We start from the raw sequence: 22525 nt of genomic DNA on the forward strand, positions 1-22525 counted from the left end.
ACAAAGCAGAGTATGTAACACAGCCTATGAACTAAAAAACAAGTAATTAAAAAAAATAAAGTTGCTACTATCCCTGGAAGTACTTTCTGAATAGTGGACATGGTGTTCAGATAAGAGTTCTTGTCAGTGACAGGAATCTTGAACACTGCAAGATTACATGGCTATGCCAGGTGTGAAGCAAACCATGAAATAAAACCATGCCAAACTTCCCCTGGCTTGCTTTGGCTAAAAAATCCCACCACCACTGCTTTCCAGTCTTTAGCTGTTTTAATCAGTTAATAAAACTTAAGACACATCAGTGGCTTGGTGGGTTATCAGCATTCTTGTCCACTAGGGCTTCTTTGGTTCTATTGACAAGAGTACTTCACAACCACCTCTTTTGCAAGAATTAGGAGCTATGTCTGAGTTACAAAACAAGAAAAGAGCATCAGGGACACACTGAATTACACTGCTCTAGACAGAATTTAGTAGGGCTTCACTCAATTTCATTCATCCAGGTGGTAACACAGGTACACTTGAGCACAGAATACGTAGAAAGCGCTCGTTACACAGAGACCAGCTTTCCTTTCCTTTCTAGGCCTACTCTGTGAGGGGGAGGAAGCAAAGGAGATGAAAAAAAAGAAAGGAAAACGAAGTGAATTACTCCTAGCACAAATCAATCATTTCTGTTTTATTAAAAACTTACAATTTTTCCTCTGTCTTCGCTGTCCTTTAAAAGTTTCTATAGCAACCTACAACGGCTTAAACGCTTTCAAACAGCGGCCGCTTAACAGAATGAGGATAGAAAAACCCCAAACACAAATTAACCACGAGCTGTGCCAGCTGGGGGGGGGGGGGTGGAGCTATTTGGAAGTGTGAGATTCCAACACTGCTATTTCTGGAGGCCCAGAGCGAGCTGGGCTTTGTGGGCATGGTGGAGGCAGCTTTGCATGCAGAGAGCCAGGGAGGAGAGGCAGTGCTTACCTGCTTCGGACAGGTCCCGCAGCGAGGAGCTCAGCGCGCTCCGCTTCAGCCCCTCGCCCCCGGCGTAGCTGTCATCCAGGCACGCCCTGGGCAGGGTCCCATTCCCAGAGTCCTTCTTCAGGCTGGAGCACTGGGACATGCTGGGACGCACCACCCCCTTCTGCTTCTCCAGCTCGGCTGCAACACACACACACACAGGGATTTTGCAGTTGGTGTTTGTTGGCATAAAACGATGGGGAACGTCCCTGTGTCTGCAGGGGAGCAACGGCCAGAGAGGAGCTTCACCCCTCTGCCAACAGCTGGATGTGGAATGGGGCCTCTTTTGGAAAAATGGGATGAAATCTCATGTTTAGACACTCACGGGACTGCCAGCAAAACACATCAGTTTGTACCATGGCTTCCTTATGTGCTGCAAAATGATTAGAGGATCAGGGACATGGATTATTGATAAAGGGAACAAATCAGTAACTATAGAAGCAAAAGCCTGCAAGCAAAAGGCCTGCATGAGAAAAACCCTCCATGAGAAGTGCCTGCGTGAGAAACAGGCCTGAGAACAAAAAGGGAGTTTTTGAGGATGTGCAGCTGTGCAGATAAGGCCAGGAGAAGGGAGGGTGAACTCTGAGTTCTTTAATCATAACTTAACTAGTAGAAGCTTGCCAATGTAGTCTAATGATGTAGAAGCAGAAATGCGCTTTGATAGGTTTGAGTCAATAAAGAGTTAACAAGCTGGGATACGATATAAGTGCCTCTGGATTGCTAATAAAGGGAGCTTGCTTTTATCAACCATATTGGCTGTGCTGCATTTCTCCCCCCGCTGAAGTCGCCGGACTTCTCCAACACTTACGGACTACAGGAATAGCAACACGGAAACCAAGAAAAATTCAACTTATTGGAAGGGCCATCATTGAGCATTTCAGTGTGATGTAAACTACCCCCAAAATCCTTACTGGAATTCATGCTACAGATCACAGATCCATCTCCCTTCTGTCCAAATTATCCCTAAAAGTCTTGCTGTAATTTATGCTACAAATCACAGATCCATCTGTCCTCTGTCCAAATTATCCCTAAAACCCTTGCTGTAATTTATGCTACAAATCACAGGCCCAGCTCTCCTCTGTCCATTGTTATTTGCAGTTTGTCCAGGATAAACTTCTATTGCAGCTACACTGCAATAAATAGGAGTCAATGAACTCAGCTGGGGCTTAAGGCATTATTGGTTTTTCCTCCTTCTTGAGTCAAAGTCATGGAAAAACCCACATTATTTTGAACTTTTAAGGAGTTCTAATGTGTTATACACATATTCAGAATTTTCTTATTTTGATTAGCTGAAAAATGCTCTATTATATGTACCTTTGTACTTACACTCTATTCTGTGCTTTTCCATTTCCTGAACTTCTGCAATCGACTCCCTCAAATCATCTGTAAACTTCTTCCTGTCCTGAGGATTTGGTGCATTGAAATTTATGAGTACTTTGATATCTGCTCCTGGAACAGCTGACGTGAGCCGAATGCCATTGGGATAATCTGGAAGAAAAAGTCAAGACAAACTAAGCTCTGATTATTCCAATTGCTTTTCTTTTAATAAAAATACCCACCAAAACTGAAAGCTTTTTACTGATATTACCACAGAGAATACAAAGTCAGAGAAATAAAAGTCTGACGGCACAGAATTAGAATAAAAATCCCTAAGGTACATTGGAACAGCTTAACTGTCAAATACTGAACAAATATTGAGAGATATCTTTATGTAGCTGCTACCCTTAAGATACAATATACAATATATATGAAAAACACCAGGAAAAAAAAAAAAGGCAAGAAACTAAGGGGATAATTTTTGTTTCATGGAACAGGTCCCATGACCTACTTTACCCACTTGTGCCCAAAGCTTTGCTGAGTTTAAAGGCTACTTGGAGACATTTGAAGTGCTACAAACTGTGACTTTTAACTCACCATTTGCAGGAAGACAAACACACAAGCAGGTACAGATTTAGTATTTCCTATTGAGTTGTCTTCCCTGTACATCCCACTTTCCTTTTTTTTCTTTTAAATAAAGTTAACATCACCTGTGAAATCACATACTGAAGAAGTAAAAGGACTGGTTTGGATTTTTCACCCCTCTTTTGACCCATATGATGGACATTTTCATAATAAAAGGCAGATTTTTCAGCAAACTGTCTTTGCCTCTTTGCTAGCTGTACTTCTGCAATTTTAACAGCTGGTCAGAAATATCTCCTGATTGAGACAGAAGGTTCATTTACAGAAAGATACTCAGAATGAAAATACGTTCTGCTGTAGAAAACAGAATCAGTCTTTGCTTGAAGCAGAGTCCTGGAGCAATGGGGTGTCAGCAAACCTCAACATGTGCATTTTAACTCCATGTTTTCTTTTACTCAGCTGCCTTCCCCTCTTGGCTTGCTAAAGCTCTCAAATATTTATTTAAGTATTTGAGCCCAAGTTCAAGGGCTCCCATGTACTAAAACCTCTCTCCCTCAAGAGCCAGCAGATGATGTGAGGCACTCTACTCCCTCAAAGCCATGAGGTTTCAACAAGACTTCAACTATTGAGAAACCAGTGCAGGTGCTTGGCTTTGTTAGGATACCTTAACTTTGGCTTTTTTAGGGTACCTTAACTCCCAGATCAGAGCTGCCACTAAAAGTGAAGCAAGTCCATTTACAGTCCTCAGGGAAAACAGAGCAACTGTCCCGAGGCTCAGAGGGTGCAGAGGGGAAGGAGGGAGGAAGGATTTGGGGGTTTTGCTGGGATCTGCTGTCAACACCTCACACAGAAAACCAGCCAAAGTCCCCAGTGCTGGGCAGGCTCAGGTGGGATGTTGGGAGCACTGGCACAGGGAATGCAGCAAACAGCTCTGCACCACTCCAGGGGAAAAATAAAAATGCTTAGGAAACCAAATAAGGAAAGCTGGCATCCCCAAAGTCACCTGGGCTGCCCCAACAGATGAACCAAGAAGGAATTTCCACATACCAAACACACATATTTAATTACCAGAGGTACTTCTCTGCACTGTATTGATCAAGCATCAGGAAACACCCACATCAGTATTTCTGGGTTTCAGCACACTCTCTCCTAAGTGATCTGCTCCCCCTCTATATTTTGTTAGTGATTTTGACTGAGAATGTAAAATATACTTCCCTTATGGTCTATTTATTTACTAGAGATATGTGACATTGTTTTCCCTTCTGGAGCTCACCCATCCCTCAACATAATTGACTTCTATCATTAAAAGTCCATTCTTCTATCACCAGTGCCAGCCATGTTGTTCAGCCTCACCAGCAGCCAAACCAATATTTTTGTTGCTTCTGCTTTAGCAGCAGTGAATTTTATTCCCTTGAAACCAGCTGATTGTGACAGCTGCTCCACACAGAGTTCCTCATAGCTCTGGCCAAAATAGCCCAAAGCTTGCTGGGGACAGGGGAGACCAAGAATATTGAATTTTACAAATCACAGGGGACAAATACATCTCTTCCCCAACTGGAAAATAGTGCACCCCACCTAAGAGGCACCAACACTACAGTACAGTCTGCTCACTGATTCACTGCAGGGAATTCAACTCAGAAGCCCTGCTGAAGTGCCTCAGTTAAAACATCTCCAGTTCACTGGGAGGAATCCAATCCTTTACTTCTTGATTCCGTATAGATATTTTTAAGTTTATTTGATTAGTGTTTCTACTTAGCATGCTTGTATTTTAAAAATATATTTATTTTATTTAACACGGCATCAGAGAATTATAAATCCTTCTATTTTTAGTAGAATCCAGGATAGACTTAGTTGGCCTTCCCCTCCAAAAGTGAATTTTATATCCTCTAATGTGTGCACAAGAGAGGGAGAATGCATGTGTAAGCACAGAAATAATCTGTGGGCTACAGAGCTGCTGTGAGCTCTGCAAAACCTTCCCTTTGGAAATCTCCAGAGGCTTTGACTCAGTAACAACAATGGCTTTTTAGGGAGCACATTCTCAAGGACAAGGCAAAACTGAGAACCTTCCGTGACAGAAAAGCAAAGGAACTACTGCAGCTCACACTGGGCTATACCCAATTTATCAGGGGGGTGAAGGTTTGGTCACAGACCATGAATTCAGTCAGGCTGTCTCCCCATGTTCCACACAAACAACTCTGCTCTGCTCTCACTACTGATGCTGTCTTTGGGTTCAGCAGCAGGATTTTAGCAAATTATTTGGGTTTTTGTCTAAGAAGCATTAAAGATAAAAAGAATATTGGACTGATGCAGATTGCAAGAGACATAAACAAAAGGTGTCGGAAAATCAAAGTTTATGCTTTGTATTTAAATTTGAGGCAGCATACCTTACCTAGGCAAAGTTAAGCCACAAATCAAGAAAATAAATTGTGTTTTGAATTACACATATCATTATAAGAGTCATTATTTATTACCATTCAGTTCCAGCTAGCTGTACCACTGACTCAGCCACAGATGTGTTTGTTCTTGACAATCATTTTATTCTTTACAAGTAATCACAAACACATTTGGGGAGATTTGGGTTCTGACTACAACCAAAAAACTCTAACAGCAGCCTTGCTGTTTTATATGCTGACACATCTTCTTTTAAACTTTAGAACTAAGTTAAAACCAGAGCAATTTTATTCCTAAACTCTGAATCAAGCCCTGTCCATCCCTTTCACTTACAGCATTTTTGTTTTACTTATGAACAAAGTGGTGCTCTAAAAAGAGAGGAAATACTTACACTGGTTCTCAAAGAGAAGAACTTGCATTCCATAGAGGGAAAAGGACTGTCGAAAACTGTATGTAACAGAATTCTTCTTCTTCTGAAAAATCTTGGTCACCTGAAAGGTATCAAATAAACAAAGTGAAATATTCCTTCTACCAAATGTGCCTGTGGAAAATTATTGTTCTGAAGAATTAGCATAACAGAAAAAATTTTATTTAAAAGAAAGCTATAAATCTGTCAGGAAATATGCACTTGTCATTTTCTACATTTTTTTTTTTTAAATGCAACTGCTGTATTTAATTTCCTGCTACTGAAGAAACCAGAGCTCTGCAGCATCACCTCTCTAAAGCAGAAGGGTTAATATTTTATCCAGACACAAAGCCTTCGTGTTCTCTCTTCTCCAGAACTCTACTTCTTGAAATTCCAAAGCCAAAAATAACGGTGCATCCTTTCTGTGCTAGCAAAAAATGAAAATATATTTAAATTATCCTTAAGCCCCGCCAGATTTAGGTGCTACCACACTGCCAAATTTTGTCTATATTATTCCCCAAACAGTTTGATAAAACTACTGATATCTGAAGTAATAAAAAATAGCAGAAAACCTGTAACCAGAGGTGACAATGTTCCACCAGTTTCCACTCAGGCTCCCATTTAGAACTCCCAGGTTACACTCAGAAGCAAAAGGATTAAAGGGTCTGCAGGTATGTAAAAAACTACACACAATACATTGTGTGTGTGAGGTGTGCCTTTTTCATAACAAAATATGAAATATTTAGTGTAGGTCTCAGTTCTCAGGTAACAGCCAAGTACATTCCAAATGGAGTGCAACAAATTTTCCTATTTTTAAGAGTAAATCAACCACATAATTCCAAGCTGTCCCTTAGTTCTGTATGTCTGCTTTTCAAAAGACTGGGTCAAGTTAAAGTCTGTGAGGATAAGTGCACACTGGAAAGTAAAGTCACCTGTAAAATCTGTTTCAACAGATCCTATTTCAATGCACAAACAGATCTGGTTTATAGAACATCTGGGGAATACAACGTAGGATGTAATTTTGGTTTTCCACAGGTACCTTGAATTCATTATTCATGGAATAAATAATGTCTCTGTTTATCCATTAGGGCAAGGGGTGAACTGGAGGTGAGGTTTTTTTCTTTATAGTAAAAGCTACTGCATCAAATACCTTCTTACAAAGAGTGTAGCCATCAAGAAAAGGCTTCAGTTTAAAAGCAAATTATAGAGAGTTTAAAAAATTAAGATATAAATCTCTTAATCATCCCAGGATTGCTGGAGTACAGGGAAACAGATACAACAGATACTTATTTTTAGGAATGCTCATGTACTTGATTGCCAGTGATTTCATGGAGATAGGATTTCTGAATACCTCACTCTCTCTGCCTGGAAATACATACCACGAGAAGATCATTAAATAAAAATATTTCTCGTTGGTGCAATCCAAGCTTCTGAGGTTTATTTGGATCTGGAACTTCAAACAGCCTACAGTAGCAAACAAGCCTCCGGTGGGGGAGGGAGAGCACCTGCAATAATACAAAAACTCATGGTTCATATAACAACTTCTAGCCAACAAAGAGCATTTTTCATACACAGAATCTTTTTTAATACTTCAAATATTTTTACCTCTAAGCCCATTAGACCTTTCAACCAAAGAACCAACAACAGGAACATAAGGAGTTTGTGTGACAAACTTGCACTACATTCAAACTTCATCAAAGTTCTTCTCTAAAATGCTCTCTTAACAGCCTGCTGCCCTGTACAGAGATGCCAGTGGAAGCTCTACTGGGGCTAGAGTTTTAGTTTGTGAAATGACAAAAACATGGAAGAACTTGAGATTAACCTGAGTGGAAGCTCAAGGCAAGGGATGGTTGCTCCCACGAGTATTTTTATTATCATTAGAAGGATGTAAAGCAACTTTAGATTTTGTGAGATGCTGTATGTTACTTTTTGTCAGCCACTGAGTTAATTCAATTTGTTCATTCCCTAATAACAGGGAGATGGTGACATCAGGACAAAGTAAATGCATTTTCAATATGTCTTGTTTTCTCAAGCCAGCAAGAAAAACAAGACTGAGTTTCCATGTTTTTATTTGAAATGTCTGCTGAAGGCATCTCTGAAGCTGCTGAGTGAGACTTAATTTCTTTCAAATGCAGATGGTGAGATCTGATTAACAACACAAAAAAAATCCATAAACTGGCGCATTATAAGAACAGTTTTAGCTTTATTACTGACCATGCCTGTAATTTAAATCTGGCATCAATATTTTCAATGTTCATCTACTGTTCAGAACTTTAAAATTAACTGGCAGTATCTTTCCAGAGTATCACTCAATTCTCCAGTGGACCAGAAAGAATAAACACACCACAGCTCATGTGGAAAGGTGGGGTGCAACTGTGATTTAATGATTTGTTTATTCCTTACTGGCTAATTTCTACAGTGATAATATTATATAAAATAAATAAAAAGTGTACTAAAAGGTCTAGAAGACCCTTGGCAATAAATTAAGCAGCCTCTGGGAAATACATTTTTAAGAAAATCTTTATACTTTGGAGAGTTTTTACTGTAACACTTAGAAAATTTTGCCTGAAAGAACAGCAGTAATTTAAAATTCTAAAATGTAGCAGAACACCTTACTGCCAGTTTAGGAAAATGCTGCCAGTTACAACGACTATAAATTTTCAAGGAGTAGGAGAGAAATACCTACACAACCAAGTCCATGGTGCAGAGATCCAATCTACAGTAGAAAGACACATACAAGTTGATTAAACTTCAGAGAAACACAGAACTGTATCATAGCAAGTAAATACGGCACGCTCTGACTATGACTAAATGCCTATAAAGTAAAAACAAATGTAGCTATCAATAAAGATTGTTGCCTGTTTCCTAAATTTTCTTGCACACAGTTAAAAAGTCTCCCACCAGAAGAATCCTTCAAGCTAGGACTCCACCAAGGGCATTGTTTTCTTAATCCCATTTAATTTACAAGGTCAGGATTAGTTTTAGGATTTGAATTGGCACATGTCTGAATAAAAAAAGAACCATGGGAATAAACCATCTCCCACAGAAGCCTATATATAAACCTGAATCCCCAATTACAGAAACAAAGTTTCATACAAAAGCCTAAGTGCCTGAATATTGACTTCAGAGTATTTATTTCCCTTCTTCTCAAAAACAGTTACGAGCTTTTATTAAAATTTTGCTTTCTTTCCTCTTCTTCTTCAAAGAGATCTCCTCAGCACGTTCTTTACTGGAAACAGACCTAAATTAGATTTTTGGTGGTCCCTCATTCCCTTCCCCCATCTGCTGACTGGGGCTTGTCTGAGAAGAGATTACAATTCAAAGCTCTTTAACAGTTATAGGGAGCATCTTGGGATTTTTCTTCTCCTGAAGAACAAATCCCCCAGCCCATCAGACCCTGCTGCAGTAAAGTTCCCTGGAGATGGTAAAAACCAGATACATGGCTTCAAAACCATGCAGGTCTTGGGGTTTTTGGTTTTGTTCTGGGCTGCCTTTGTGACACCTGAGACGAAGGTTTGAATTCAGGAAGGCTGGGCATCCACTGGTCCCTCTCCACATTAGATACCATGGTTAGCATGGAAAATACTGGTCTTAAAACCTCTGTGCTCCTGAATTGACAGTAAAATGCTGTGGTCTTTCTTTTCTCTCTCCTTTTCCAAAGATGCTTTGAAGATTTATTTATACAGCAAAATATTTGAGGACTTGTCCCACAACAATCCTATGTTTGCATGCTCAAACCCAGCACCAGAATCCCTGGGATCTGATTTCCAGATATGTCCTGAGATAAAATGACCCCTGACAAATCCCAGGTCATGAAGGCAGCAGTGGAGGTGACAAAGATGCTGATGTGAACAGAAGTTCTCTGTTACTCTTGTAAATTACGGAGCCCTAACTGACAGCACGAGTTTCGAAATACGGTTCTCTATAACATCACATTAACAAAGCACTTTCATTCTTTAGAAATCAACAAGAGAACTGCCTAAAATGCATTTATTTCAGTGTAATTTCAGAATTGTAAAGCTTCACATAAAGAATTTTAAGACTCCTAACATCATCACCCATGACTGCAACAACAAAATTCATCTGCATGGATACTCCAGAATTTAAGTCAACCTTGCAGGGAATTATTTGGACGGTTTCTGCCCTTTGCCATTTACAGACCAGTCTGTACTGGTGAGCAGCACAGCTCAGTTGCTCTGTCCTGCCAGTGGCCCAGGGCAGAGCAGAGGGGACTCACCGGTTTCTTGCCCACGATGAGCTTCTCCACCTTCTGCACCTGGGACACGTGGTCCTCGTTGGTCTTCAGCTCCCGCTTGCGGATGCGCTCGTAGATCCCGATCAGCATCTCCCGCGGGATGTCCTCGCCGTCGTCCACCCCTGCAGGGCCAAGCTTCTGTTAGCAAGGCTCTGACAAACACCACTGGAGGATAAAACCCTGGGCAATCTCTGTTTTCCTGCACTCCCAGTGTTGCCTGGCTGCAGATGTTTGTGCTGGTTTTTCCCAGATGCCAGCCAGCACCTCCTGTGTGTCCCTGTGCCGCCTCACCCAGGCAGAAGAAGTGGTGTGAACATGATTTAAGCACTGATTTTGGTCCAGAAGGTCGCTGCCCATACACCAAGACACTCATGGAAATCACACAGGTTTGGGGTTGTTTTGTTTTAAAAGTCCAATCTAAAACTAGGACATAAAAAGGCTGATTTCCTATATGATTTTTGTTTCTTTCACATTTCCTCTGTTTGGTATTAAAGCTACAGTGAGTTAAATTCCTTTTTAGACAATAAAACCTCCATATGGCATTGTCGTAGGAATACACCACTGGGAGGAAGCAGAAGAACCATTTCATTTTGCCTCTGTCTCAATATGACTCAATGCTGTTCATGAAATAATTTCCTATGTGAGAACCTTATGAAAACCCAGTAAAATTAATTTAACCAATATTTCCTACAAGATTTCAAAAAGAACTAATTTACCCTGGAAAAACAAATCAAGAAAATAGCCCAGATCCAATATTATTGTTTAGCACTGAGTGATTATCATTGGCATGGCATTCTATCTAACAAATGCCACCCTGTCTTGAATGCTTGATCCTGAATTTTTAATAGCGGTGGAAGGAGTCCAATTTCAGTAAGTGACTGAAAGTTGGATTTTCTGGGGACAGGGAGATGCATGTCTCTTTTCTAAACAAGTTTTTAAAGCAATAAACTCTTATCTCCCATTCAGAAGCAAAGGTAGAATATTTTGTCACCCAGTGGAACAACTGCTCCCATAAAAAACACAGTGATAAAATACAGTTGGTTTGCAGACAGAAGCAATCAAAACCACGTCTGCTCTGTCCCACATGGCCAAGCCTCCCACAGCCCACCCTCTGTGATGCAGAGATTTAGAGCTGCAGCAGGGTAGCCTGTTACAAAATGCCTGCAGTAACAAGGACTGCTGGCATGCACGCTGGAGCTCAGAGAGAATGTTCTGTGTCTAACTCCACAAATGTAACTGCAGCATTATGCCAAGAGATGCATATCAGGCCTTTTGGAGTATTTGTGGATTTTACAATAAAATCTCAGCACTGACTTAAACTTTGCTAAGCTGAAACATCTGCTAAGCACAGGTCGTTCATTGCTGCCTTATACCAATCTCAGGGAATAAAATCACCAAACAGGAGTTTCATTTCCAAGATCTGAAACTCCAGAACACCACAAGTATTTTGGTTTTACCGGTCCTAAAATGAAAGGTCCTGACAATACACTCACCCACTCAAGAAAGACAAGATAAAAATGACAAAATATGACCAAATTATTTCTGGTTTTGCTGTTACAGAAATCACTCAAGTCTGTCCAAATGGCAGTCAGGTGCAAGCAGCATGAAGTTGCTCCCAGAAGACACAGAGTGTCCCTCCAAGGACAGTTAAGAGGGAAAAGCTTTTAGGAGCTTTGTCCTTAGGGTTTCTTACCCCTGAGGTTCTTGATGAAGTCCTCCAGCTTCATCTTGCGCTCGGGTTTGACGTTGGGGCTGTACATGTCGGTGTTGAGCAGGATGATGGCGAAGGCCAGGATGAAGATGGTGTCGGGGTTGCGGAACTGCCGCACCACGCCCGGGTTGCAGATGCAGTAACGCTGGCTGGGAACACCAGGGGAGGCTGTCAGGGCTGGGAGGCACTGCTCAAATTCACCAAATAACCCAACTGCTGTGCTCCACAGCCCCAGCAAGCTACTAGTCCCTTTCCAGACACATATTTACCTTTCCATCCTCATGTTTTCATAAGGCAATCCCTGAGCGTGCAAGGAGTTTGTTTCTACTTCCACTGTAACTTCACTTACTACAATAACTTCTGTATCCCATATTTTTCAGTGACAATACCCCGACACCAGGTAAGAATAGAGCATTGATTCTGGCTTACTGCCATGTGGTGATTTCCATCTTATCCTGCCCTGCACACAGCTGTGTCAGTACTGGTAAGTTACTCCTCTTTCTTCCACTGTTGTTGAAGTGTTTAATGAAAAGTTAGGAGTATACATACCCTAAAAAGTGCATGGTCTTATAGTTCCACTCATATAAAGTACTAAATCCAAATACATTGTTAGAGCTGTTCAAAAATCCTTGAGTATCTTTTCAACTGATGCCAGAAAGAACTTTTGAGAAAACTCTTTACATTAACACAAATACCACACATCAACACCACCAGCAAATGAAACCTCCTATTCCATACTTAGCAACCCCCCCAAACCAGACATACTTGAAAGTGTTTGTAGCCCGTGAGGACACTGAAAGTAATCAGGAAAGTAACTTGGCTATGCCCAAGTTCCCCAGTTCTGCAGTCTGACTGTAAAGCAGCAGGTTTCTGGTGACTGAGGGATTTATTTCACATCATACCTAAAAGCTTCAATGAGCCTCTCCACTTTCTGGGCTTCTCCTTGGACACGGATATGGGCCTGAAATTTCCTGAGTGCTTCATCCAGCTCCATTGTGGAGAAGTCCATCTCATCCACCACACAGCTAGGACAAAAACAGATTCACATCGTGTCTCTCCATTTCTAACAACTCAGTACCAAAGGTAAGATTTTGAAACAGAGAAAACCTTTTGATTTTCCATCTGACAAAGATTCATGGAATTGTTTTTCAAACTTTCAGCAGCAATTGCAGTAATTGCAGGTAAGCTGTGAGGAAGGTTGAAAATAACAGATCAATGAGAATGTGCACATGTAAGCAGAGCCTTGTGTTTTTTGAACAGAAGAGCTGCTGGAATGACAAATGGCTGACCACTGTAAGTGATGTACCACTGCCATGAATAATTATTGGTTCTGTGCTTCCAGGCCAATCAACTATCACAATGACTCCAACAATAATAAATAGTTCATACTGCTCAAAATACCATATCTCAGACAGCCTGCAGCAGGCACAATAATCTGTACCAAATGGCTCTGTGTCTAGGAACGTTCTTAAATGCAGAGAAAAAAAATAACCTTGTTTGTTTGGATACTCCCTTATTATTACTGTAATTCTCATCTCCCCGTCATTTGCCATGACTTTCAGTTAATATTTATGGAGAAATAATTACTTTCTTGCTCTGAAAATACAGTGCTGACAAAAAACAAAAGGGAACCATTTTAATATAATCAGCAGCACGAACTATGTCATTCTAATACTTTGTTTAAAGACTGCTTTAAAATCAGCGGCTTATAAATTTCCCTTAAGCTTAGCTTTTAGTTTTTGAAATAACCAGACATGAATCACTGCAAGTAACAGCACTGTAATGCAGAAACCACAGAAAGCACTATCCACCACTACTTTTAAGAGCTTTTTCTTAAATGTATAGATATACAAGGACAAATTGCAGTAGCTCATATTTTTCTTCCAGTAACACTGTAGCTAATGTAGATTAACAGCAAGTAATTTATTCCTCTTGCTTTTAGTATTTTTCCTTTTATGCAAAAGCACAATGAAACAAAGAGCCTGGCTTTTCTCACACCCTTTCCAATCCTCACATAAACTTTATTATCAGTTCTGCAATAATGCTCACAGGCTTCCCATTATTGCAAGTTCTGTTACACTTCCAAAAGTCCTTTTCTCATTCCAAGGTGCAAAGCACATGTGCAGACAAGCTGGAGTCAAAATGAAGTAATTAGCACAATTAAGGACCCCTAGGAACATGCTGGCCAACAACAGGGTGGGGAGGGGAATTAAACAACATTTATATGAGCTATGGAGACAGCAGGTTTACCACCATGGGCGGTGTTGTTAACCATCACCAGGCAGCAGCTACAGCTGGCCCAGAATGCAGCTCTTGGTCCCAAATTTAGGCTGTGTGCATGAATATTTTCTAAGCTCCAGTGAAAAGATTTCAAGCAGTTAAAACACCCCAATTTGCAGGACCTAGGAAACCTGATCACAAATCAAAGCAAGTAATTTGAAAGTAAATTTTGTAACACAAAAAGGATCTTCTGTTGTTGAAAAAATCTTTCTAGGGTTTCTATCAGTTTGGTAAAATCTCCCTCCAATCTATAAATGTATAAATGTGATATTTAAGATGAAATACTATCCTACTGTTGTTTTTTAAAGAAAAATACCTTGTTCCCATAGGCAGGCAAGGTTCAGAGCACTACAAGAGAACTGCACTGCCCGCAGGGTGCTCCTCACCCCAAAGTGTAGCTGGAACACCTTAGTTAAGGACAAGTTAATTTCAATCAAAGGATTGCTAGGGGGTTGTAGGTAGGTGATTGTGACCTTGTTCTGACCAATTCAACTCATCACAGATACAGCACCTGCTTTAGCAGAGACACAACTCTGCTTCTGTCTGTTTGAGATGGGGAGGGCAAATTATTTGTCAGGATCACAAAATGCATCACGGAATCACAGAGTGGTTTGGGTTGGAAGGGACCTTAAAGACCATCTGAGATCATAATTCATCTCATCCTGAATCTGTGCTGTTTTCTTCAAAAAATAAGTAAAAATCCCCATTCTTTGGGAAGCCTTGCCCTGGTCTGAGTGAAGACTGCAAAGCCAGATGCTCACTGTGAGTGCTGCCAGCGACTCAGGCTGAGCAGGGACTGCACCCAGCCGGGTTCCAGGGCTCTGCAGTGCCAGCCTGGCTGCAGCCTTGCAGCAGAGGTGCTGCCACTGCTCTCTGCTGGGTGCTCAGTCCTCAGGAAAGGCTGCACCTCTAGCCCAAAGCAGATTTCACTACAGCTTTCATGATATCATTAAATAAAACAGTTATTTTAAAAACTGCTGGTGAGATTTTTTCCTAGGCTTTCTTAATGGGAAAAAAAGTAATGGTTTTTGCTTTCATTCTCAGCAGTTTTGTTAAACAGCTAACTAAAATTTTATACAATATATTGAAAAAAACTGGACTAAGATGTATTAATGTTTACAGGCCAGTATGCCAGATAGTACCAAAAAAAAGTCCCAAAGAAGAAGTGTTTTAAATTAACACCTTCTTAAAATGAAGCAATTTCTCTTTTGGTCTACTCTGTACATAAGGTTTAGATATTTATGACCAAGCTGCTAGAATTGAAATTTTGTGCTTTGGATTTCTTTGGGTTTTAAAACAATTTCTGTTTATCTTATCTTTTGGAAAATCAGAGTTTGTATAGACCTTGTCAGCATGTGCCTGCACACACAGAAATCCTTGTTTATCCAACATTGGAGCCATTTGGCTGTAATAATTATTTTCAGGTTCTGTTACTGGTTAAGCCTTATGTTGCATACAGTATTATTTTGTTTCATTCAGTAAATTATCAGAGAGTCTGAGGAAAGAAAAAACCCTTTGAAATAACATAGTCTCAGGCCAATGAAATTAAAACATGAATTTACAGTAAATGTACATGACCACAGGCAATGTAAATCCTTGTAAGTGTTTTGCTGCATCGAGAACAAAACCAGTAACTCAACCAGAAAGCAAAGAAATAAGTATTTGCTCATGTGCATCTTTTCACAACCTCTGGAGTGTGGTCTCCTCCTCCTCCAGAGCAAGACCCAGAGATCATTAATACCTGGAGCTTGATGAAGCATTTAGTCTGAGTATGAAAGCCCTCTCGCCTCTTCCCCACACAATACTCACTCTAACACATCCCTGTTGAACTGCTTTTGCCGATTTCCCAGGAATTCTCCGATCATCTGCCTGCTGAGCCCTTTCCTCTGCAGCAGGAAGTGGGCAACCCCAACAGGAGTGTCCGGCACAAACCCTCGCTCAATGAGGTACTGGACTCCTTTTTCAGGTTTTCTGAGGAGAAATGACAATGCAAAAGTATGAATTTCCTTCCATTCCACCTGACCACATCTGATTAAAATTCCACAACAGTTCTGCCAATTATGGTCAATGTAATCAATCATTTTTAACCAATGTCCCAGCAGTACGGGCCCGTGTCGTTTCAGGATAAATGTAGTTGCATACATTGCTCACTGCTAAGAGCTGACAGCTTTGAGACACATCTTTGGCTGTTATTACACATTCCCCTGCTCCAGAACCCTCCCAAGGAGAAGCTCTGGATGCAAACAGCCTCCCTTGCCAACGAAACAAAGCCCAACACCAGCTACTAAAAGCTCCTGTTGCTGGGAGAGAGGCACCTTCCAGAAACTGCACTGAAAAGCTGCTGCTGAAAAACAAGAAACAAAGAGCTCCCCTGATCTCCTCCCCACTCTGCTGTCAGAAGTTAAACTTAATGAATAAAAACATCTGAAGTGGTGTCACTTGCAAGCTGAGAGTGCAAAACGTAAGGGGGAAAGCTACAGTCAGTCAAGCAAAAAGAAGCAATTAAAAATGGTGCAGCTCCCATCTAATTGAGATTTTTAGCTCCTTGTCCTTTAACACACCCACTGCCCCCAGTTTCCCTCCCCCAGCCAAGCACCGTCCGAGTTTCTGCAGTATTTTACATCTCTTTATACAGCTCCAGGTTTAGCTGTAACCACCTTCACATCTCAAAACAAAGCAAACCAAAGCCACTCATTTTAACTTCTTAAGAAGTGTGTGCTGGGGAGGAGGGTTGGGACAGAGCTGGCAATAAAAGATACTGCTTATAAAGACAAATGCTGCTTCTATTTTCAAGTGCTGCAAAATCCCCCTTACAACACACACTGTGCACTGCATCATCCAGCAGTGCAACACAGCAGAAAACTGTAATTCCTTTTAAAAATATTAAAGGGGAATCTTTACAGAACCAGTAATTCCATCACCAGCTTTGCTTTGTAAGGAATTATGATATAATGTCCACCTGTAAGAGTGGGTGATTTGCAGCTTGCTGCATGACCTAAAAGATATTTCCTTTAAGGCAAGCAAAATCAATCTGAGAGGACAAGGTGACCCTACTATTTTTATACAAGGTTGATCACACAACCATAACCCTTCCCCAGGGTTTTAATTGCAAATAACATTGCTAAATGCATCATCATTCAGTTCTCCTACTCTTTTACATTCCATTATTATATACTTAATACCCTATTAAGAATTAGACAGATCAGAGAAATATATATAATTTAATCAAAAGGGAGTTCTCAAATCTCAATTTCTTGCATCAGGCTTTGTGGCTCTTTTCATCTGAAATAAGATTACACACACGGTCATCTTCTAAAATTAATCTCCTGCATACTAAGAAGTACCCTTTTTTGTAAGTAATGTAATTGCTATGTTCATATGCTTTTAAACTGTATTTCAGAATCCTTAATCTTTCTAAATATAAATTCACAGTATCCAACAAAACCAGGAATAGTCTTCTCCATCCCCCTTGTTGGTGAGCTAGGTTTGTCCAGTAAATTCAGAGTGATACAAACCCAGGAGAGCTCCTCTCCAGTGACTGTCACAGCAGAAAACAACACTCAAAAAAATCACAGCTTAATGCAAAGATCACCTTTACCTGACATATAGAAAATGCTGGACCATTACTTACTGTACTAAAAAACAACTTGAATTCCTGCCACCTGCATAAGCCTGAACATTTAAAATCATCACAAAGATGAAATAACTTATTTTTCATCAGCCTCTCTGTGGTTGTATAACTTTGCATAAGTCAGGATCTGCTTTTTCACATAAGAAGCTTTGCCTCTGGTTTGGTAATATTAAGTCACTTGATTCAAATACCCTTCAAGCCAGGTGAGGAGAATGTCCAAAACAGAGTTAAAAATCCATTTAGCAAAACATTGGAAGCCAAGAACTCTTTTCCCATCAATACTCCCCTCACACTAGAGTGAAATATCAGGGAGTTTTGCAGGCTAGGATTATTTGAAGGCAGTGTAGGATTATTGCAAAGCAGTCAGTTTGTTACAAAAGTTGTAACCTGGCAGCAATAATATGAAAATAACACCTGAACCCCCTGAGCTGTAAGAATGAAGGCTGCTCTTTCCCTGTTTGATCAATCACCTGGTAAGCGAGGGAGGCTCAGGGGTTTATTGGGTTTAAGCTCCTTCCCACCTCCCACCAGGTGGGACATTATCTTATTCACCAGGAAAAGTACTTACCAGAAAATGACTCTTACAGAGTGTTCTGAAGTGCTGTATTTCCAAGGAAATTTTACTTCAAAAGTGAAGCTAACAATAGGTTCAGAGAAAAATGTACACAAGGGAGCCCTCCCTTTCTGCCTTTAACATAAGCAGCACTTTCCCTCTGTTTAAAGCCAGAGAAATTGAAGAACTAAACAGGGTAATGGAAATATAAGTCACCCCCAACATCAGAAATTTCAAATACCACCAAGTCTGAAGGAATTGCTCCCTAAATGCACCAAGAGGACGTGGAGGTTGTGGTGCTGACCTCCAGCAATCCACCAGAAACTCATTTGCTCCTTCCCAAGGTGTTTTTTTACACCAGGTGTCTGCCAGGCTTTGAGGAGGGCAGGTTGGAAGAACACCAGCAGCCAGGGATTCTTTGCTGGCAAACGCAGCTGTTTCAAACAGAACAAACATTCCTTTTCACTAAAGCCAAACGTTTTCTAAGTGTCTGACGGGATGCAGAAGGGAGTGGGACATGCAAGGGTCATGGATTAACGTGGGAGAGGACACCTGGATACGTTATCCTCCTTTCTGTCTGCTCAGAGTTGGGCACAGACCATTTTGTACTTACAACTAAGAGTCTTTTGTGATTAGGAAAATTCCCACTGATGGCTTGTTAATTACACAGACCAATAACAGGCAAGATGAGAAGGCTATAAATAGCAATGGAGGAAGCAGCAGAAGCAGAGCAGTTATTTTCAGATTTGAATACATTAACTAATATCAAAATAAACCCTCTAACGTTAGCACCTTGCATAGCTGATGAGGTACTTATTCAGAGAACTTTTGATATTTACAAGGTTGCTTCCAAAATAAAGCTTAAAAATGTCTTCTGTCTCAAAAAACCCAACAAAACAACCTAAAACAAAACAACCAAAGCAAAAAGAATCACAAGTATCTACTGAAAGAAGAAAAAATCAACACCAAAAGATGTGCAAAATTATTTACATGAGATTCTCAGAGGTTGATTAAAGGACTAAGCATCTTGCCAGAAAGTGATTAATAACAAGACATTTAGGGTCGTTTAAAGTGACTTCTAAGGGAAAAAAATGATGGAGGGATTAATGAAAACTTCAAAATCACAGATCAAGCCAGTATATTTTAATAAGCTCATTTTTTAGAGAGTACTGGCCATATCCAGAAGTGCTCAAGACCTGCCAGAGTTTGGGAAGGCAGGAAAGCCAATCAGAGACAGCTCCTCCTTTGAACAGGGGAAGGGTAAAAGCTGACTGATTTCCCAAACACATCCAAACTGTTATTATGAAACTTTTAGGAAATACTGTGTTTGCAAACACACTGCAGTGATTCCGAAAAGTGAATTTGGTAGAGGAAAAGCTTTTAGTTGGATTCTGGAGGGTAAGAGGGATCAGCACAGGCTTAGCATGGCCTGTTATCTCCTGGGCTCACTGGTGCAGCCAGTGCTGGTGCAAGAGAAACCCAGCAAACCCCAGTGCTCAGCTGGGCGAGCGCCCCAGTGGCAGAGCCAGCACTGGCAGCAGTCTCTTCTCCCGTTCCTGTTGCTGCTTTGGGACTTCCTGACAAAGTGAACTAGGAAAAAAAGGTGTTTTGCTGGTTTGTGTGTGGGTTTTTATTTATTATTTGGGTTATTTTTGGTGTTTGGGGTTTTTTGTTTTGTGTTTTGTTTTTTGGGGTTGGGTGGGATTTTTTTTTGGGGGGTGGGGGGGACGGGGACGGGACAGGAGTGGTTTGGTGGTTAGACTTGGCTTGGTTTGGCTTGGTTTTTATTATTATTTTTTGAATCCAGTCAAGGTCTCCCCAGAGCTGCACCATCATTTGTAGTATCCAAGCCACAGTGTGGATAAAGTGCCGGTGTCCACAGTGGCCAAGAGGAGAGACTGAATAACAAGCACCACCTCGAAAAGAAACCCGCCACAAAACCACAGCACAGAGGCACAGAAAGCCTTGCCCATCCCTGACTTGCCAAACATGTAAAGCTTACAAACACCCCAAACCACGTTAAATCTTTGTATTTCCTTTTAGAGCTCAGGCAATAAGAGAGCTGTAAAATGAGAGCATTAATTAACAAACGAGCACGGGAGATTTCCAATACCCAGCAATGCCAGCAGTATCATCTGAATTAAACCAGGGATTTGTTCCCAGTGTAGATAACCACAAACACACTGCTCTGACAGCTGACTGAGGCAAGGGGGCAAAGCCAGCCTGACTGACAGTGAGAAGCTTGGTGAAACTTCTGGAACTCGAGGATTTCTGAAGGCACACCTATGCTTTTTGGTTCCCTGCCTCTGCTACAGGGAAATGAGAGAATCTAGAAACAAGCAAACCAGAAGTACAAACATTTCTTAGAGGCTGTTAGAAACACACTGCACCAGGAACACTTCACAAACATGCAGCTGCCAAAGAAATCTTTTCATGTTAGGGGTGGAGAGTTTAATGCAACCATGATGCCAGCCCTCTGTGAAAAAAAAATCTCCTTTGATACCAGTGATCTCATTTTGAAAATATTTACAGTTCTCACAAAAATAAGCATTACTTCAACGTGAAAAAACAGGGATGGCTTTTTTAAAAGCAAGAATCTAAGACTTTTCTTAGAGTCATTTAAGAAGTTAAATATTTTTAAATAACCAAGCTGGCAATAACAAGCTAGTTGAACATTCTCCTTAGTCTGGCACACAGCTCAGGTTTGTTTCTGTGGTTGTATCTCCTCCTTTGTTTTTGCTGAAGAGCCCACTGCTGCTGCAGTGAAGCCAAGAGAATCCCTATGTCTATTTTAAACCTTCTGGCTAAGAAGGAAAAAAACAGTATCCCTGAAATACTACCAAAACTAGTGTCAAAACAACTTGTCAGAGTTCACTCCACAGCAAGGCAAATGGGGATTGAGAGCTGGAAAATGAGAGAAACTGAGTGGGAAGCCTGAGCTGTGCTTTTCTCAATTGCACAACTGTTTAATGAACAGAAAGAAAAACTGGGTGTAAATTGCATCTTCTGGTAATTACAAGAAAAAATCCCTGGGCTGGGAAAATAAGCCAAGGAACAGCACATTTCTCCCAGCTTCTCTGCATCTCATGGAAACAGGGAGATATTCCCATGATGTGGGCAGGAGCATTACAGTTTGCCCGCAGTGGGGATGATTTCTCCCACATTATGATATTAATTCTCTAAGGTTCATTCAAGACTTCCCACCACAGATGGGAAGATCAGGACACACTTGCAACCACATCAAATTACCTGGAGTAACCTCTGTTCACAAAAAAAGTTAATTTCTGCTCATGCCACTAAGGAAAGAACTCACCAGGAAGTGATCTCAGTGCCCAGTTCTGTTTGGTGGGGGAGCAAAATAAAGAGAGGAAACTCTGTAGATGTGTATTTTCATAAATTGGGTAACTGACCCACGTGGTTCTACCACTACTTTCTGCCTGACCAACCAGTTTCTTATGGCATCATTTCCTAACAAGGTGCTAGGAAATTACAAAATACATTAAACATTGACTACTGCTACTGAATGTTTAGGCTGGTCTGAAAAGTATTGCCTGAATTGAAGCTGATTATAAAAAGGTCAAAAGTGTATAAAAGGGTAAAAAGTGTATAAAAGGCACCTGAAGGCCCCGAGCAGAAAGTCTGGCTTATTCTAATGAAGGAGGGGAAATAGAGTTTAAGGCTATTTCTGAAGAAGGATTTTCCTGTGTGAGAAGCATCATCCTTGAGGAACAGAGCAGTCAGCACAGTGAGGAGGCACACGAGGCACACCCCAAGGCACTTGCAATGCAGTGGCTGGACATGTCCTTGCTAGTGAAAACAGCCCTGAGTCATCCTGCCAGAGCATTTCCTACCTCCTCATTATTCCCTCCCTTGGCAGTGGGCAGCCTGCTTTTTTTCCTCCCCCCCATTCCTTCCTTCCTCACAAGAAAGAAGGCAATAAAAAGGAAATATTTTAGTTAAATTAACGGACCAAAACACTCTGTGAGGTTGTTCTCACCTCCTCTGACCCCACTGCATCTCTGCACTTCTCACAGAGCAGGGAAAGGAGTTTGTGGCTGCCAGCAGAGCAAAACACTCTCCGCTTTGGGGCAAAACATACGGAAAACTGGCTGCCTCTCTCAGAGCTCTGTGCCAGGGCTGAGTATTGCCCTCATGTTTACACAACTGTTGTCAGGAATGACACTTTAAGATGACTGTGTCCTTTAAATCAAGGAACCATCCCTGTCTTTGTCTTCTTGTGTCCCTGCCCTAAATCCTCTTTCCACACCCTCACCGCAGTTACACCAAACAGAAGCACTTCAGCTTCAAGTTCTGCAACTCTGCTGAGTGCAAACGGGAAACTGACAGTCACATTCCTTTTGAAAGGGACACTTTCTGTGTCAAAGGGACATCTTCAGTTT

At 41.0% G+C, this 22525-nt stretch overlaps 1 protein-coding gene across 16 annotated transcripts in view; it reads right to left on the reverse strand.

Annotated features, from left to right (window-relative positions):
* Nucleotides 1-22525, reverse strand: part of IQSEC1 (IQ motif and Sec7 domain ArfGEF 1) — a 282288-nt gene that overhangs the window by 11325 nt on the left and 248438 nt on the right. For 12 of the 16 annotated variants that reach the window (XM_048315512.1, XM_048315510.1, XM_048315517.1 and 9 more), the window contains 9 exons: nt 15751-15912; nt 12564-12686; nt 11644-11810; nt 9933-10072; nt 8382-8411; nt 7075-7200; nt 5681-5780; nt 2314-2487; nt 964-1140 (listed from right to left, as the gene is read on the reverse strand). In XM_048315512.1, the coding sequence (XP_048171469.1) occupies nt 964-1140; nt 2314-2487; nt 5681-5780; nt 7075-7200; nt 8382-8411; nt 9933-10072; nt 11644-11810; nt 12564-12686; nt 15751-15912 (1199 nt within the window). The remainder of the gene's footprint in view (nt 1-963; nt 1141-2313; nt 2488-5680; nt 5781-7074; nt 7201-8381; nt 8412-9932; nt 10073-11643; nt 11811-12563; nt 12687-15750; nt 15913-22525) is intronic. The other 4 variants (XM_048315511.1, XM_048315515.1, XM_048315521.1 and 1 more) reach the window with 1 other exon arrangement.

The sequence above is a fragment of the Corvus hawaiiensis genome, chromosome 11 (genome assembly GCF_020740725.1).
Source record: "Corvus hawaiiensis isolate bCorHaw1 chromosome 11, bCorHaw1.pri.cur, whole genome shotgun sequence".
NCBI lineage: Eukaryota > Metazoa > Chordata > Aves > Passeriformes > Corvidae > Corvus > Corvus hawaiiensis.